The sequence below is a fragment of the Tamandua tetradactyla genome, chromosome 12 (genome assembly GCF_023851605.1).
Source record: "Tamandua tetradactyla isolate mTamTet1 chromosome 12, mTamTet1.pri, whole genome shotgun sequence".
NCBI lineage: Eukaryota > Metazoa > Chordata > Mammalia > Pilosa > Myrmecophagidae > Tamandua > Tamandua tetradactyla.
In genome coordinates, this window is record NC_135338.1 from 101,961,239 (window position 1) to 101,979,964 (window position 18,726).

Sequence of the window (18,726 nt, forward strand, 5' to 3'; positions counted from 1 at the left end):
ATATGTTGCTAATCGGTTTGTCCTTAATGGAGGATATATCAAAATCTGAGTCTATAATAAATAATCTAACTCCTTTTTCCCACAGCTCTTTCTATTTTATGGCAGTTAAGTGGGCTATATAAACATTTGTTTTTGTGTTTACAGACTGGTAGCTGGATAGAATTTTTTTTAAATATACTCAGAATTCATTTCTTATTTTAACTCAAACTTCTTATGTACCAGCTAAAGCTCCTCTTTCATTTGCTGTTAAGTGCAGAATGACAACAGTTGGGCGTAATTCTCTAGAAAATGGAATTTTCCTATGTATCAGAAAGGTCAGATGACCTCTCAGGCTTCCTCTTCCTGCTCTTACTGGCAGCAGTGAGTTCCATCCTCACCCAAGGCCAGGGAAGCGTGGACACAACGTGATGGTAATTGAGAACATGGAGGAAATGCTGTGAATCCAAAGGGTATGGATGAATCTCCCCGGAGGAAGGAGAGCTCAGGTGGCCATGGCCTTCTGAAAGAGGCCCCTCAGCAGACGCCGGGGAGGTTTCCATGGGGGAAGTCACAGCCCCACTGCTGCCCCCGACCCCAACGCTGGCGAGGCCCATTGGTGAGGCTGGGGTGGGCCCGGGGCCCTTTCAGCACATGCTGCCTCCGTAGGTGAGCGTCGTGGTGTCCCTCGTCACCATGATGGCGCCCTCGGCCTTCGACCTCATCGCCGCCCTGGAGATGTACCACCCACGAACGACGCTGCGCTTCCAGCTGGCAAGGTGCGTGCGCATGCGGGCGAGCCCCGGTCCGTCCGGGTCCCCTGCGGGCCGGACCCTCCCACCAGCCAGAGCTTCCCCCAGAGCCTACCGCAGAGCTTTACTGACAGATGCGACTCCGAAGAGGTGGGCCTGAACGAGGGAAATGGAGGGGGAAGACAAAGCTAGAGAAACGGATCAGAAGGCAACAAAGGGGACCAGCAGGCAAAGAAGAGGGAGGAGGGGAGGGGAAGGCAGAGGACAGTGGAGGGGAGGAAGCAGATGCCCGAGAAGGACCGCGGGATGGAAAGTGCCTCCCGTTCAGCTCACTGTTGAGTTTCCCACAGGGTGGGGCCAGGACTTGTGAGAAGGACCTGCATTATCTGTCCAAACGTAGAGGGGCAGTTAAAGCTCCACTGACCATCCCAAAGCTGAGACTCAGCGGGGCATGAGACTGTGGGCATGCCTGAGAGTGCAGGGGGCGGGACAGTAAGTGACACAGGCTGCAGGGACCAGCAAGGTCCTGGGACATCCGGGACAGGACAGTCCCATCCAGCACCACTCCGTCGCTGCCTCCCTGCTCTACCCTGGAGTTCAGGGTCTCATCCACAAGCTAAGCCGCTGGGTGAGACATTCCTGAACCATGCATGGACAGGGGCTGCTGCCCAAGGCCCCTGACTTATGGCTCTACCTGCCTCAGCCAATGTTGTTTTCGCAGATTTTTCTCCTGTGACACCTGATAACATGCCGGAGAACTAATTTTCCACAGACCATTTTAGAAAGTTGCTCTAGGTCAGGGGTCAGCAAACATTTCCTTTCAAGAACCAGATAGCAAAAACATGGCTGTTCCAGTAAAACTTTGTTTATGAAAACAGGCAAGGATGAAATTTGGCTTACAGGCCAAATCCAAGCATTATTCCAAAGGAAAAAATAAATGGTCAGAAAGAACAAAGGGTTCGCCGACACCTCACAGCCTAGGGCAGATCTGGGAAGAGACCCACAGTCCCCTCTACAAGCCCAGCATCCTCAGTGCTCCATCCATGTCCTCGGTGCTCCATCCATGTCCTCAGTGCTCCGTCCATGTCCTCGGTGCTCCGTCCATGTCCTCAGTGCTCCGTCCATGTCCTCGGTGCTCCGTCCATGTCCTCGGTGCTCCATCCATCTCCTCAGGGCTCCGTCCATATCCTCAGTGCTCCGTCCATGTCCTCAGTGCTCCGTCCATGTCCTCAGTGCTTCATCCATGTTCTCAGGGCTCCATCCAGGTCCTTAGTGCTCCATCCATGTCCTCAGTTCTCCATCCATGTCCTCGGTGCTCCATCCGTGTTCTCAGTGCTCCATCTATGTCCTCGGTGCTCTGTCCATGTCTTCGGTGCTCCATGCATCTCCTCGGTGCTCTGTCCCTGTCCTCGGTGCTTCGTCCATGTCGTCGGTGCTCCGTCCATGTTCTCAGGACTCCATCCATGTCCTCGGTGCTCCATCCATGTTCTCGGTACTCCGTCCTTGTCCTCGGTGCTCCGTCCATGTCCTCGGTGCTCCGTCCATGTTCTCAGGGCTCCGTCCATGTCCTCGTTATTCCGTCCATGTCCTTGGTGCTCGATCCATGTTCCCAGGGCTCCATCCAGGTCCTCAAGGCTCCGTCCATGTCCTCGGGCTCCATCCATGTCCTCGGTGCTCCATCCATGTTCTCGGTGCTCCTTCCATGTCCTCGGTGCTCTGTCCATGTCTTCGATGCTCCATCCATGTCTCGGTGCTCCATCCATGTTCTCAGGTCTCCATCCATGTCCTCAGGGCTCCGTCCATGTCCTCAGTGCTCCATCCATGTCCTTGGTGCTCCGTCCATGTCCTCGGTGCTCCATCCATGTTCTCAGGGCTCCATCCAGGTCCTCAGTGCTCCATCCATGTCCTCAGTGCTCTGTCCATGTCCTTGGTGCTTCATCCATGTTCTCGGTGCTCCATCCAAGTCCTCGGTGCTCCATCCATGTCCTCGGTGCTCTGTCCATGTCCTCGGTGCTCTGTCCATGTCCTCGGTGATCCATCCATGTCCTCAGGGCTCCGTCCATGTCCTAAGGGCTCAGTCCATGTCCTCAGTGCTCCATCCATGTTCTCAGGACTCCATCCATGTCCTCAGTGCTCCATCCATGTCCTCAGTGCTCGGTCCATGTCCTCAGGGCTCCATCCATGTCCTCGGTTCTCCGTCCATGTCCTTGGTGCTTCATCCATGTCCTTGGTGCTCCATCTGTGTTCTCAGGGCTCCATCCAGGTCCTCAGGGCTCCATCCAGGTCCTCAGTGCTCCATCCAGGTCCTCAGTGCTCCGTCCATGTCCTCAGTGCTCCGTCCATGTTCTCAGTGCTCCATCCATGTCCTCGGTGCTCCGTCCATGTCTTCGGTGCTCCATCCATGTCCTCGGTGCTCTGTCCCTGTCCTCGGTGCTCCGTCCATATCTTCGGTGCTCCGTCCATGTTCTCAGGGCTCCGTCCATGTCCTCGGTGCTCCCTCCATGTTCTCAGGGCTCCATCCAGGTCCTCAGGGCTCCATCCAGGTCCTTAGTGCTCCATCCATGTCCTCGGTGCTTCATCCATGTTCTCGGTGCTCCATCCATGTTCTCGGTGCTCCGTCCATGTCTTCAGTGTTCCATCCATGTCCTCGGTGCTCCATCCAGATCCTCAGGGCTCCGTCCATTTCCTCAGGGCTTCGTCCATGTCCTAGGTGCTCCGTCCATGTCCTTGGTGCTCCGTCCATGTCCTCAATGCTCCATCCATGTTCTCGGTGCTCCGTCCAGATCCTCAGGGCTCCGTCCATGTCCTCAGCGCTCCGTCCATGTCCTCGGAGCTCTTTCCATGTCCTCGGTGCTCCATCCATGTTCTCGGTGCTCCGTCCATGTCCTCGGTGCTCCGTCCATGTCCTCGGTGCTCCATCTATGTCCTCGGGGCTCCGTCCATGTCCTCGGTGCTCCATCCATGTCCTCGGTGCTCCGTCCATGTCCTCGGTGCTCCGTCCATGTCCTCGGTGCTCCGTCCATGTCCTCGGTGCTCCATCTATGTCCTCGGGGCTCCGTCCATGTCCTCGGTGCTCCATCCATGTCCTCGGTGTTCCGTCCATGTCCTCGTTGCTCCATCCATGTCCTCGGTGCTCCGTCCATGTCCCGGTGCTTCCTCCAGGTCCTCTGACCAGGAGGAGGGACGTTTCCCGCACCCTTCTCACTGGTCTGCACTGGAAGAATCAATACCATGATTGCATTTGGCCTAATGGAAATCCTGTTATGCTATTGGCCTCATTATTCAGAAACAGGCATCGAGAGACTTGCTTCAGATGAATTAGCCCAATTCCGATAATAAAAGCAGGCACGTTATTTTAGTTTGATTAACTCACCACCAGATCACATTACCTTTTTCCAAGCTGTGGTGGAAACCAGAGCACTGTGGATACCGAAACTCAGTTCAGTCCACCCTTCCTCAAGTCTACCCGAGGACTGGCCCTTTGCTTGAAAGGTCCTGGCATGAGGCAGGGAGGAATCTCTTCAGAACTTCAAGGCAGGCCAGTGCAAGTTCCACAGGTGCCCCTGTGAGGCCCTGTCCCCTGCTCACTGCTTGCACAACATGGTCCCCTCTCAGTGCCGAGAAGAGGGGAGGCTGTGGGGGTGGCAATGCATAGCTTTAATTTGGTGTCTTTCCACAAGATAAAGCTGGTTTGCCTTTTTCTTCAACTGACACTGGTTGTGGGATTCTCAAAGCGCTAATCACTGTCCCAATGAGGTATTTGTTTATCTCCCTTCTTCCTTTCTCATCTCATTTCTCCAGGGTTGTACCCTGGGAAATTCCATCATGTGTTCTCAAAACGTTCCAAATCCTGGGGACCTGGCATTAAGCCCCTGACTGCTGGCCCTGGTCAGGCCGATGCTGGCAGACTCGGCCCCCTCACACCTGCCACATGTCGGGGCTCCCCCAGCCCCTGCCCTTTGGGGCCGGGTTTTTGACAAACTTAGGGACTTAACCCATATCTCAGACCCCGGGCACACAGATCTGAGGCTGTTCCCACATCTTCCAAACCATGGGATTCTGAGCAGGTCACTTATCCTCTCCATGTTTCTATTTACTTGTCCCTATAAGTGAAGGTCATAAGAATGGAGTGAGATAATGCATAGAAAGTCATGTTTTATACCAGAAAGCAGGATGCAAGAACTCATACAGTTCCCCCTGTTGAGAGCACCATTCTCAGGCTTGCACTCCTGCCACACAGTGGCTCTTACATGCTGGCCATGGATGGGCTATGAGGAGTCCCCTGGGATGGCTGTGAAAAGACCCTGGCCCTGGCCCAACCTGCTGAAGCAGGGGGTCCCAAGCACTGGTGTTTCCTACAAGCCCTGGAGGAGGTTCTGAAGGATCCCAAGCCACGGCCATCTCTGTGATGGCAGCGGAGCTCGAGCAGGTGCTTCCACGGGTGTCCTCATCTCTCAAGGTGACCGTGTGGCTTTCAGGGTCCTTGTGCTGTACCTGGGGAACCTCTACAGCTTGATCATTGCTCTCCTGGACAAAGTCAACAGTATGAGCCCTGTGGTGAGTGCCCTGGCCTCACACACGCATGCACACGCTCACCAGTGTCACCCTCTTCATCGCTTACACTTGCACTCTGCACATCCTGTGCAAAACTTAACACAGTTGTGGCCTTCTTAAGATAAGGATAGAGAAATGGGCCCCATTTCAGAGATAAAAAATCCGAGGCATGGGTGCGTGGTTAGGAAGTGGCAGTGCTGGGACTAGAAGCAGGTCTTTTGACCCCAGGTCTACCTATCTACTACCCCATAGCTTGAGTCCCTCAGAAGAGCTAACGGCAGCTACTGAGAGTGATCCCAGGGAGAGCCGCAGACCATGGCCTCGCCCAGAAAATCGGGAAAATGAATTATCCCACAGGATGCAGTTCAGAGTGAGCCTCACTCGCCCATCCAGCAGGGCTACCCCCCAGCCTGGGGCAGCTCTGGGGTCCACTTAAACCTACCCCACTATGAGAGTTTCCTAAGCCATGGGGGAAGAAGAGGAGAATGAAGGAGGCTCTTAGGGTGAGTCACACAAGCCATAGCACTTTAGCATCACGTCCCAAGGCTCACGTGGCAGAAGCCAGGGGACAGCTGGGACTCAGGGCTTTGGGGATGCACAGATGTGGATCCTTACCTGGCATGACCTGAGACATTTGACTTCAAGTCTCTGAGCTTCAATGTTCTCACTATAACATGGAGAAAGATTCTTACCTGATACATGTGTGAGGATGAGAAGAAATAACGTGTCAAACTAGAACAGTGTCTGACCCTTGCTAGGGACCAATAATTACCATCCTTCATGACCTCATGTTTCATTATTGATGTCAAATCTAGTCAAGTGGCATCTCCCAGGCATGAGTGAATGAATACATATTATTCATGGATAATGTGATGAAGCAATGACACCCTTGGTGTCTTTGATGGATTCTCATATAGAAATATGTAGATAATCTAGTTTTCTTCCTTTCCTCTTTTCTCTCTCCCTTTCCTTCCTCCTTCTCTCCCTCCCCAGGAAGCTGCTACCAGAGATAACACAAGCCAGTGGGTAGGACCCACCGTGCTCTTTGCCACCAGACCAGCCCCTGAAGAAGAGAAAAGACCCACTCCTCGGCCTGCCATGGCAGTCAGGATAAACAGCACGTGGGCCTTGGAAGAGGCCAGCATTCCAACCTTCACCTCGCCTCTCCCCGAGGCCAACGGGACCACATCCTACAACCAGTTTCCCCAGGACCCATGCTGGGAGACATATGTCGGGCAGGTGGTTCCTCTACCCCGACAAGCCCTTCCACTTTCGCATCATCACTTAATCCTAATGTCCTCTGAGATACCACTCTCTTTATTATATAGAAAAAGGAAAGTTCAGTGAAGGTTTATGATTTTCCAGGTCTCAAAATTAGCAATAACAATCAGTAGAAGTAAGAATTATCACACAATATTAGCTATGTGCCAGGCCCTGTTTTAAGGGCTTAATCCCCATGACAATCCTATTATCACCTTTACAGGCACAGGTGGGGAAACTGAGGCCCAAGAGGTTTAGTAACTTTCCCAAAGACCCACTACTGAAGTGCAGAACAGAGATCCAACCCAGGCATTTGCTCTGAAAGTCGTGCTGTGAGCCGCTCTGCCTTTTGCCTTAGATACATAATCTTGTGCTCCGTGGAAATCGTCCCAGACCCCAAGCGGTCTGCTGGGCTGAGAACCACAGACCTTAGGTTCTTTCTTAGTTTCACGTAATGCTGACCTCAGATATCAGAATTCAAACTCAAATCGACAAATACTTAATGAGCCCCTGTTATGCGCCAGGGACCTACCCTTTCACCCCCCACTCCTTATAAAGATGCCCAGAGAAGATGCCACAGCGTGAACCCACTGGTCCAGTGGACAGGACCCAAACGGGGAGGGGAAGAGGAAAGGGGGGCCTCGGAGCCCCAAGGACACCTGTGTTTCAGGAGATGCTGAAGCTTTCCATCATCGACATGCTCTTCACAGTGGCGAGTGTCCTGCTCATAGACTTCTTCCGAGGACTTTTCGTTCGATATCTAAGTGACTACTGGTGTTGGGACTTGGAAAACAAGTTTGTAAGTAGCTCCCCTCCTTCCCTATGTCTAGCCAGGGAGATGCTGGCCATGGTGGAGGGTGACGTGTTGAGAGAAAATGCGGAGGGAAGAGGGAACTGGTGTGGTTTTAGTTTCCAGCTGCTACAACAATCATAAAGCAAAGGGGATGGACTGGTTGGTGGCTTCAGAGGACAGATGGTTTGCTTCCTCCAGAGTCCATCCAGTTCTGGCTGGCTGGCAGTCCTGGGCTCCTGACACATGGCAAGCCCGTCTTCTCTCACCCAGTTCCACTGGTTTTGGGATTCCTGCTCCTTCTCCTGTAGGGCTTTTCTGTAAGGTCTCCAGTAATAGGACCACCCCGATGCTATCGCCACACCCTATCCTAGGCCTGCTGTTGAGTTTCCACCCCATTTGCCACACATGCAATGCTCTCTAAGAGTCTTTTAGAGAACAGACTTCTATATATGTGCATATAATTAATTTGTTTATGCAAAGAACTTTGAAAGTCTTTTTTTTATTCAGAAGTTAATTTTCTCTTGTAGCCTGAATATGGGGAATTCAAAATAGCTGAGAATGTGCTACATTTAGTCTACAACCAAGGAATGATTTGGTAGGTGTCAAAGCTTCCTGTCTTCACTTACAACTTATTCTGAGCTATAATTTTAACTTTGTTGTCTGATTGGGATGGGGCTGTAATAAAGACAGTAGTAAGAATTAAGAAATGGAAGAAGTGCACATATGTAATAATTTTTTTAATGGCTTTCTAAGCATTTTGCAGAAAGGAATGATAAAGGAAGTGTTTTATTAGTAATAACCAAAAAATTTGAACTGGTAGAGTAAGCTGTGAAAGAGGGCTGGAGGCTAGGGGGAGTGGTTGCTTCTCCCCAGCAAGGAGCACCCATGGGTGAGCCCTGCCCTCAGTTCCCCACTTGCCCTCCCACAGGCCGTCCTAGTTCCACTTACATGCCAGGACCAGGCACACAGCAGCACTATGCTGTAGACCAACCTGGGGCAGAGGGATGGCAGCGTGGGACGTCTCTTCAACCAGAGCCAAGCATCTAGCTAACACACACAGATAGTGGCATTTCTGCCTGCTGTGAGAAACCAAAGGTTTCTTACTAATTGAAACAGTTTTACTTATTAAGCATATCCTGTATCTAGACTTATTTCCCTCCCACTATGGCCAAATCCTACATGTATTATATCAAATGCACAATGAGTATAAACTGATTAAGACTTAAAGTTAGAAAACCTGGATTTTGTATCATGTTTGACAAGTACTTGCAGTTTGACCATAGATCTCAGTTTTTCTGAGATAGTCCAGTTCCCAGCTCTTTCACTCTCAAGAGCATCCCAACTTGGATGATAGTGTCACCCTTTATTAGCCCCATGTCTTGGGAGAATCACTTAGCTTTCCCCACACTTGACTTTCAGGCTCTGCTCATAAACTTCAGCTGTTTTCTTAGTTTGTCTAATCAGCTGGCACAAGTACCACACAGTGGGTTGGCTTAAACAATGAGAATTCATTGGCTCATGGTTTTTAGGCTAACAGAAGTCAAAGCCAATGTATCAGCAAGACAGCTTTCTCCCCAAAACCTGTAGCAGGCTGCCAGCAGTGCTCAGGTCCCGGGGCTTGAATCTGCCTCCCGTCACATGGCCATGGGTCGCAGGAAAGGCAACGTGATATTCGTGGCCACTTAATTTATAGGTTCGGATTCATGGACAACACAGACTTCAGCAATATAAAAAACAGATTTTATTAGGAAAATAGTTACATCACCAGACAAGATGGCATCAACACCTGAAGGGAAGTGCTGGGAAGTCTCAGAAGCAGCATTCAGAGTCAACTCAGCAAAAATCCACAGTAAAGCATTCTTTTCCCTGATAAGATTATGATGCGATGCTCTTTCTTTCTCATAAGATTCTCTTCTCCCATTCTTCTTCTTTCTCATAAGTTTCTCTTCTCTCTTTCTTCTTCTTCTTTTCCTCTAACTGCTTGCATGCAGTTTTTATGATATCTTCACACAAAGTGGCCAAATTCCAATTAGCTTACATGACCTGGCCCAGTTGGGTCCTCTGGGAACTGGCTAGGGACCGAGAGGGGCTTCCTGGGCCCCAGATATGGTTATCAAAGTCCACCTCCCTCTATAAGGATAGCCGGTCCTCCCAGCTGGAGGGCACATTTCAGCTGTTTCTTACCAAGATCACACAATGGAAACATCAGTTGAACAGAATGGACTCTACTAATTCATCTTTGCCTTACACCGTGTATGCTCCTTTCTGCTCTTCTGGTGTCTGCTGACTTCCTGGTTCTCTATCCATGGCCTCCGGGTCAAAACCCACTGGACTGAAACCCATCGTGTTTCAGTTGATCCCTCATCTAAAAATAACCTCTTCCAAAGGTCCTAGGACTGTGGTGCCCAGGGGTGCAGGTGCAGATGAGGGGCATGCATTGGTCGAGTGATAACCCGCCCTGCCATAATCCAACCTCCCTCCCTGACTGCAACTGGTTAAATGACTAAAATGTGTGACGATACTCAGTACAAGGCCCAGCAAAAATAGATACTCATTAAGTGTCAACCTAGCCTGACAGTAATTTATGGACAGAGTCCAAACCATGGCCAAGCAAAGTTTGGAGCTTGCCCTAAACTGCAGGTAACTGTCATTTATGTCTTCCCAGAGGAGAGCTTTCCCTCTGCTCCCTGCGAAGAGGCTCACAAACAGATTTCTTTGCAAAGAGGATACTTCAAAATGGGATCACTTGATTCTCTTATTTCCTGAAGATGCGGGGCTGGGGTGTCAGGCCGCAGCGGCGTCTCCATGTCTGCACATACAGGTGTTCCTCACAGGGCCCACTCTTTTGCGGAGGCCATACCTGGGGGGCACACGCACTGACTGGCCTCCCCTTGTGCTGCAGGATGGGAGCCTTCTTCTCCCCTTGTCTCCCGGCCGTCAACGTCCTCAAGCTGGTCGGGCTCATGTACCTGCGGAGCTGGGCCGTGCTCACCTGCAATGTGCCCCACCAGCAGGTGTTCCGTGCATCCAGGTACTGAGGGGTCCTGGCCGCCCTCAGACCCCCATGCTGCCCCCACCTCACCCAGACCTTCTGCAAGGGCCTCCCCAGCAGCGCCTGTCAAAAGCCCCTGCCCCACTCCAGCTTTACTCCTGCATGAAGCATGGCCAGAGTTCCCCTCTTATAATGAACCACTTCTCCTCCAGACTCATGACACATTTTTTTACGTTTTACTGAAGATAAATAATCATTTACAAAAGTGTAAAAATTACAATTGTTCAGCTTAAAGATTTTCACAAACTGAACTCAAGTGTGTAGCCAGCACCCAGATCAAGAAACAGAGCTGGGGCTGCAGCCAGAAGCCCCTGCCTCATGCCCTGGTGCAGTCACGGGTGGTATGCCACTGTCCACAGAAGCACACAGTGGGGGCTCTTGTGCATCTGGCTTTTTCCACTCAGCATTTTGTTTGCAAAGTTCATCGTGCTGGGGAAATATACCCTAATTTCTTTATCCATGCTACAGGGATGGGCACGTTACCATGTTCGCTTTGATGACTAATGCTGCCTGTATGTCTATTCTGTTAGGCATATACCCCCAAGTGCAGTTGCTGGGACACAGGGTATATGTGCATATTTTCACCAAAAAGCCTTTCAGCGCAGTTGCACCAGAGCACACTTCCACTTGCATTATTTGCACATTCCAGTTGCTCCACAGCCACGCTTATTCCCTGGTTTTCATTTTAGCCACTGATAATTCATAACACATTTTGAACACGCTGACTAGAGTTCAGCTATTTTATTCTGATGTACTGGTTACTTACGTGTATTTGGATCACTGACTTTCAAGCTTTTTGCCGTGACCTGCATGACAATGTGTTTTTCTCTTCCCTCGTGACATATGTTTACATATATGTTTATACACATGTGTGTTCCATGAACTGAGCTTATTGGGTGGGGCCACAGGTGTAGTGGTGGGTTCCCCATTCTAAGGTGGATGGGCAGGTGCTCAGCAAATGTCAGGCAAGCACTTTGGGTTGGAGGGTCTCCTAAGGCCTTGGAGCGCTGATTTCTAGACTTCTTCGCTGCGTGTGACCTTCTGACACCAACCTATTTCCAGGTAACAATGGGGGGAGGATTTTCCATTTGTGAGAGTGGAGAGTGCAGTTCTGTGTAGGTTCCTTGGACACATGCATCCTCAGCAACTGTCCAGGGAATGAATTTAACGTGTGGCCTTTGGTTTCTCTGCAGGTCCAACAACTTCTACTTGGCCATGCTCCTGTTTATGCTATTCCTATGCATGCTGCCAACCATATTTGCCATTGTCCGATACAAGCCATCTCTAAATTGTGGGCCGTTCAGGTAAATTATTTTAATCCAGTCACTCTGCTTAGAGACACTGACTGCCTGGCTCACAGAACAATTAAAAAACAGAAATATCTCAAATTTGTTTGTTTTTTTAACTCAAGATAGGTGTGCTCTTTCCTTGGTAGCAGGCTGCCCTCAAGGATAATTCTCTCTGTGCCCAGTAGAAAAAAAATTGCACAAGCAAGCACATAGCACTGTTCAAACACACTGTTCTTGTGGCTACTGAACCCACCCATTGAATTGATGCATTAATTAGATGATCTTTTTCTATGAAATCATCTCAGAAATATTATGTATCTTTTATGTGCACATATCTCCCCTAGCTTTGTAACTGACTTTGAGGATTATAGTCCAGGGATCTAGACTTTTAAAATGTTTTGTGCGTCCTTTGCCAAAAGCAATAAGATCTGACGTGATGCTTTTCTTCCCCACAGTGGACAAGAGAAAATGTATGACATCGTGTCAGAAACAATTGAGACTGACTTTCCTCGGTGGTTCGGCTCGGTGACTGGCTACATCAGCAGCCCTGTGGTGGTCCTGCCTGTGATGCTGCTGCTTCTGTGAGTCCCACCCACAGACCCCCAGGGGACTTCTGCATGTTTGGCTGGCCACAAAGCACTGTTTTGCAATAATTATAAAAAGTTAATTCTTTAAAAGATAACTTATATGGACCCGATGATCTGAGCAAGGTCTCCAAGTCACACGGTAGAGGAATAAGTTGCAAGGTCTTGGAGATACAGCCACTCCCCTCAGATGGAGGGGGGTGCTTCTCCACCCCCACTCAGTATGTATTGAGTCATCCACAGAATTTATCAATTATTGCACCCACCAACGCAGAGCTGAATGTCACTGTTATCATTCTCCTATATCCAGAAGTTTGAACTATCTTGAGAAGGAATTTCAAAATTCAGCTGAGTACCTTGCTTGGTTGGCTTAAAGGAAAAATAAAGCAGATCCAGTGCTCACAGCTCCATACATTGTGGAATGCCTCTCCCGTTCTTTGCCCTTACCTACTGCACTCACCAGTATGGAATTCCAGCTGCAGGGCAGTGGAGGCTGCTGTGAAAAGCAAGGATTGGGAAGGAAAGCAGCCTCTTCCTAGCACTTGCCAGCTGTGAAGACCCTGACACACTTTGTCCTTGGGGAGGGTCAGTGGGTGGCACACAGCTGGCATGGGAACCTGTTGTTCCTGACACCAGCTGAGCTGGAACATGGCCGGAGAGCTGACCACTCAGCTGAAGTACGTTATCCTGTGTTGTCTGTCCTAGCATGTTGATCTATTACCTTCAGAGTATTGCGAGATCACTAAGGCTCAGCAACCATCAACTCAAAAGGCAGATCCAAAATGCAAGTATCTTGCAATTTTTGTGATTGTGTGTGTCACTGCATGGCTGAAATCTCACATTATTACACTTCTTGACCACCCCCTGTGGTACAGAACCCTCCCACCAGGGTCTGCCAAGATCAATTATAATGCCCAAGAATGGTCCATATTTGCCCAGAAACAGCCAGCACATGGCTCACACTGCTGGCCTCGTCTCCAGAGGGCCTTGCAGCCACCCGAGCATGGCCACTTCCTCCAGTGGCCACAGCAAGCCCTCACTGCCCATGCTCTTCTGCAGTTGTGGTGGGCTAGGAGGAAAAGAGAGAGGGCCCTTCTCACCTTGTGCCGGCCTGCACATCAGAGCCCCAGCCTGCACATTGGAGCCCCGGCCTGCGCATCAGAACTCATCTGCATTTGTTGTGCCCAAAGGCCCACTCACCTCTTTCATAATCTTTAGGTTGTGGTTGGCAACCCTGTCTCCCATCTGGGGCTCCAAACCTTATCTCTCAGAAGACAGAAGCAGGCAAATATGCCCAAAACCTTCCACAGTTTCTCCCTTTTGCATATCCTAGGATGAGGGGAGTGCAGCCCTCAGTGTATAAAATTTAAGGAGGCGCTCAGTGAAGAGTGGGATTGGCTGCACTGCCCCGGCCCTGAGAGTCTGCACCTCCTTGAATCATGCACCCTGAGTGTTCCTCTGACCTCAGCTTAGTCCAGAAACCAGCATGAAGCGTCTCCAACCTCAGAAAGAGCCACACCCCTGAATCTCAGCTCCTCCCACCCTCAGAAGGAGCCACGCCCCTGAGTCTCAGTTCATGCACAGACATGCCAGCCAGCTTTACATGCCCGTGAATCTCAGCTCATGCACAAACACGCCAGCCAACCTTATGGATGGCTGAACTGGGAATTTCATTTGGACTTGCAAAGGACAATTTTGTAGAAGCATAATTCTCCAGTGTGTTCATCCAGATGTTCTCTTTTGCATCTTGGGCAAATAATTATTGGCTGTATTGAACATGGTCTATGGAACAGCTGCCCTTCAAATTAAAACTGTCTGGGTTTAAACTTTACCTCTCAGATGTCCTCATTGGTTCACTCAGATAACTGGACTGAGCCCAGAGTGCCTGGTCCCTTAGTTAGTGCAGTTAGGAAAGGAGCAAGGAATGTTTTCCCATAAGCATAGTATGTGTTATTGCTTCTTTCTAAATGCAAAACAAACATGACTATCATTTGTATTTTAGGCAAGATCTGAAGATAAGAAAAAAGTTGCCCAAATGGTTGAAGGTAAGTATCAAAAAATATGCAGAGGGGGGCCACGGTGGCTCAGCAGGCAAGAATGCTTACCTGACATGCCAAAGGACCTGGGTTCAATTCCCGGTGCCTGTGCATGTAAAAAAAAAAAAAGGAATATGAAGAGCCCTGATATCTCAATCGGGGTACATTAAATAAATATATGACAGTTTAATGCACTCTCCAATATAAATCCCTGATAATCCGTAGTCTCCATAATTAGTTAGACACAATAAAATAAAATCTAGGGACGTAAATGTTGATTTAAATCTACAATTTTGACTCCATACCAAGGCCTGTGAATAACCCGAAAATAGGTCTGAAATCAGAAAAAAGTTGTAAAATGAGGGAGAAAAAGCATAAAAATATGGAGAAGACCCCTAAGAAGGTCTTGTCTGAACCCTCCTGTGTGTGACCTCTGGATGGCCCCCTCGTCCTTCCCAGACCTGCCCAAGTCCCTGCTGGGTGCAGCTCTCCACCTGGGCAGGCACAGCCATGGGGACAGGTTCCCAGCAAGACACCCAAACCCTAGGACCCTCTATGCACTCCTTTTCCCATGTGTCCAGCTGCATTTGGACATGCTCTTTCCTTTCAGGCTGCTTGAGCAGAAAATAGGAGAACCACCTCCCAGGTGGGAAGATGAGGAGCAGAGTCTTGGTGGGGCCTGAGGGGAGGCAGCAGGTGTAGCCAGGCACTTGCCTTGTGGGGGGCACCAGCTGCAAAGGTGGGGGTCAAAAAGTGCCTTGGCACAGTCCACATTCACCCTCCAAATACGAGGAAAATGGGGCCCACAGCACGTGTAGCTGATTTCACACCAGCTCACTGGAAGGAGCCTCTGTCCTCCAGGGAACAGACCTGAGGGCTAACCCTGTCCCAGCCCAGCTTTTTAAAGAGAAACAGGCAAAGGACAGTCACCCTGGAAGGAGGCTGAGACTCATGCTGAAAACCCATAGTCACTGTAAATCTTCTTTGCCAGTTGAGCTCAGCTACTTTTGGGTGAGGTGGCTTTCAAAAACCAAAATCCAGGCTGACTTTCTCAGGATGACAATGGTATTATCCAGTGTTCACTCTCCCAGCTCAAAAGCACATCTTTTTTCAGAATGCTGTATGATCTTTTTCACAGAAGCAGCCCAGCTGCCATGTGAGTTTTACCATATCCCACGCATCAGTAAAGAGCCCGAGCCCAGAGCCCCAGTGTTTCGTCTCCTGGGGCATCAGTGTGTCTTCAGAGCCTTGGGGTTCATTTGATTCTCCCAGTTCCCTTCCAGCTCCCACTCTCTGAGATGAAATGATCTGAATTGCAGGTTGTTCTCTGCCCATGGCTTAGGCATATTCAGAAATGCACACAGCAGTCTGTGGACGCAGCTGTAGGTGCCGAGCATAGTCCTGGACCCCACCTGGATCTCACGCGTCCTCCCTTCTCCTGCAGCTCAAGTCCAGCCCCAGGAGGATGGCAGCAAGGGGCTCGCGAAGGACAGGGGCCTTGTCAGCCAGCAGTGCCTGGTTCTGTCCGCAACACCCCAAAGCAATGGCCACGTGATTAGCCGTGACTCCCCCAGCCACAGGAGCAGGAGGGCAGAGACTGCTGTGTCACCCACGCCCCAGCGCCCCATGGCCCACAGCCCCAGCTCAGCGCTTCCCAGCATTGCCACGTCCTGGCCTGAGCCTGACCCAACCAGGTGAGGCCCGTGTGCTCCTGTAGCCACCCGGCCATGGTAAGCATGATGCCAGGGGTGCCAGGAACGGCAAGTGAGGGCTAAAGCCTGGCAGAATCCCAGGAGGCCAGGGCTTTTCAGTTTCCGGCCCGCCAGGAGCCCAGGGGCCAAGGCTGACGTGGTGGTAAACATGGGGCGGGAGGCATGTCCCTCCTTCAGGCTTGGGCCACAAAGTCCGCGAGCGAACCCTCCTGCCCACCTGGGAAGTCTTATTCCAGGGAAACAAAGCATCTGTTTTTATCTTTCATTGCTTACCTCCTGAAAACTCTTCTTAGATTTTGGCTCTGGCTTGGGCACCCTTGGACAGGATCCTGCTGTGCGCTATGGGCAGTTGTCTCGGCTCCGATGAGAAGGCAGAAGAGCCTGTGGGGGGCCGCGGGGGTTATCCAGAGGAAGAGTGGGGAAGATGGGGCTGCCCTGGGCAGGACTCACCTAGAGAAGCACACTCAGGGCTCCCATAACACGCTGAGTGTTTAGATAAAATCAAGAGAGATTTTCAAACAACAACCAGGTTAACCAGGAGCTGACACCTTGCTATCTGCGGTGCTGTCTCTACGCCATGGGGGGCAAAGCAGACCCTGCGCAGATTCAAGACGTTGAGGGAGGAGCTTTCCAACAGGGCCACTGGCTGGGAGCTGAGGGACACGGGTCCGGCGGCTGGCTGGCAGGGCTTCTCCCGGGTGACACACAAACCTGGCCTGTGCCGTGGACTCCTGAGGGAAAGGCACACCCGCGAGCAGACCCTCCATCCAGGTGGTTCGTGGAGACAGTGGTGTGCAACCCAGACTAAGGGCTTCCAGACTTCCAGAAGGAAAGAGCCCTGCTGACCCCAGTTGCCCAGGGCTTGCTGAGCAGGCTCAGCGGCCATGCTAAGTGGTGTGCTGGGGAGGCCAGGGGCTCTGAGAATCCCCCGCCGTGACTTCCCGGGCTTCCCTGTCTTCCAGGTATCCGCCAGGACAGCGTGCCAGCCCCGGCTGCCTCCACAAGGGCAGATGCTGTCCACCTCAGACGCTGAAGAGGCCCCTGGAAGACGTTCGCTGGGGACCTCTGTTCGGAGACGTCCAGCCGGTCAGCCCTCTCCCCCAGCCCTCCCTGCTGGGCCGCAGAGCCCAGGGTCCCAGATGCTACTTCGTCGGTGAAGGCGCCACTTACGGGAGAGCTGCTCCAGTGCTCTGGGCTGGAAGAGATGGCGATGTGGTGGAGACGCACCCCGAGAACCCACGTCAGCCTGTGCCCTGGGCGCCCTGCCGGCCTGGCTGTCCATGCTCCACGCCAGACCCGCCCCAGGCCCCTGGCGTGCACGCGGGCGACAGGCGGGGACGCCACGGCTCGGCTCCAGAGGCCCCGCGCGGGGTGCGCCGCGTGCCCGATCGTGAAGGCCTCGCGGGGTGGCGGACCGGGCCAGGGATGGTGTACAGAAAGCTGTGCCCACAGCCTCAGGCGCCCCGCCGCCAGCCCAGGCTCGAGCCGGCCCTCACGGAGTCCCAGTCCATGTCAGTGGCAGCCCGCGGTGACCTGCAGACCGGCAGCGCTGGCCGGTATCTCCAGGCCCTCCACAGCCAGGACTGGCTTCCAGGGGCCCGCGGTCAGCTCGGCAGGGGCACGGCCGGTCCAGGCCGGCGCTGAGCCCGGACCTCAGCCACCTGAGTTGCGCACACATCTAGAGCCTTCCCCCAGGCCAGATGGGGGAGGAGGAACTCGGCGTGGTGCGCCCTCCTTGGTGGGCAGCCCCAGCTCTGGGAAGAAATCACTGGCTGCGCGCGGTAGCCCAGGCGGGTGGGCTGCCGACTGCAGCCAGAGGTTCTGCCTCAGCCACCAGGGCCCTCGCGCCCGGCACATGCCCCCTCCCCCAGCTCCCCCTCTGGCTGCCACCTTTTGAGACCCTCGCTGTCCTCACCCTCATCGGGGATACCCGCACTTCACAGGACAGGAGTGACAGAGCCGCAAGCGCTGGAGTCCGCCACATGCGTGAACTGCGTGCTCCGAGGTGCTCCTTTACCTGAGAAACCACAGCACACGGCGCCCGGGAGGCAGGCGCTGCAGGAAGGGTGGTGCAGTGCTTTGCTCACGTGGGGATGGGTCTGGCATCACAAGAGCCCTTCACTTGTTTCGAGCCCCCTGTGGTGCTGGGGTTGTGGCCATCGGCCTGAAACTGGGGTCCGTAGCCAGAATTCCCTGCAAGAGCCCATTTCCCTGGGGATGGCCAGGCACAGTCGTCCCAGAGTTGTTTGCTCACCTCCCTCGAGCTTGGACTGGGCAGCTGCTTATCCTTGGGCTTTGTATTTAGAGACGTTCATTTTAGTCAGGAACAGACCATGGAGCTGCTTGTTAAGAGACACCGCACGAGCAGGAAGCATTTCCCAGCACCAGGTGGGCGTCATGGATGAAGCAGTACCAGCGCGGAACGTTACTGCATCTGTGAGACGTGCTCGCAGACAATTTAGTGACAATTCTCCATGCAAGTCCATCCGCTGTGTCAATGCCACCCGGCTTGCGTCGTGACTCAGTGGACTCTGCCATCCTCCGCCTGGTCCCAGAAGCTTCACCTCTGGGCATGTCGGGCTTCTTCACCGCCCATCTGTCTAGGCGTGTCTCAAATCCGCGCCTGCTCCACCACCTCCAGCCCTGCACCGCCTCTGTTCACACTTGGCTTCCCTCCCCAAACCCGACACGCCTCAGCAGAGGGAAGCGTCTGAAGCG

General features: G+C 52.2%; 1 protein-coding gene across 1 annotated transcript in view; it reads left to right on the forward strand.

Annotated features, from left to right (window-relative positions):
* TMC3 (transmembrane channel like 3) overlaps positions 1-17,652 on the forward strand; it is a 37,613-nt gene extending 19,961 nt beyond the window's left edge. The window contains exons 11-22 of the mRNA XM_077122334.1: positions 646-755; positions 5,207-5,285; positions 6,276-6,521; positions 7,213-7,341; positions 7,863-7,930; positions 10,238-10,366; positions 11,581-11,691; positions 12,132-12,257; positions 12,966-13,044; positions 14,263-14,305; positions 15,741-15,990; positions 16,971-17,652. Coding sequence (XP_076978449.1) covers positions 646-755; positions 5,207-5,285; positions 6,276-6,521; positions 7,213-7,341; positions 7,863-7,930; positions 10,238-10,366; positions 11,581-11,691; positions 12,132-12,257; positions 12,966-13,044; positions 14,263-14,305; positions 15,741-15,990; positions 16,971-17,652 — 2,052 coding nt within the window. The remainder of the gene's footprint in view (positions 1-645; positions 756-5,206; positions 5,286-6,275; positions 6,522-7,212; positions 7,342-7,862; positions 7,931-10,237; positions 10,367-11,580; positions 11,692-12,131; positions 12,258-12,965; positions 13,045-14,262; positions 14,306-15,740; positions 15,991-16,970) is intronic.
* The last annotated feature ends 1,074 nt before the right edge of the window (positions 17,653-18,726 follow it).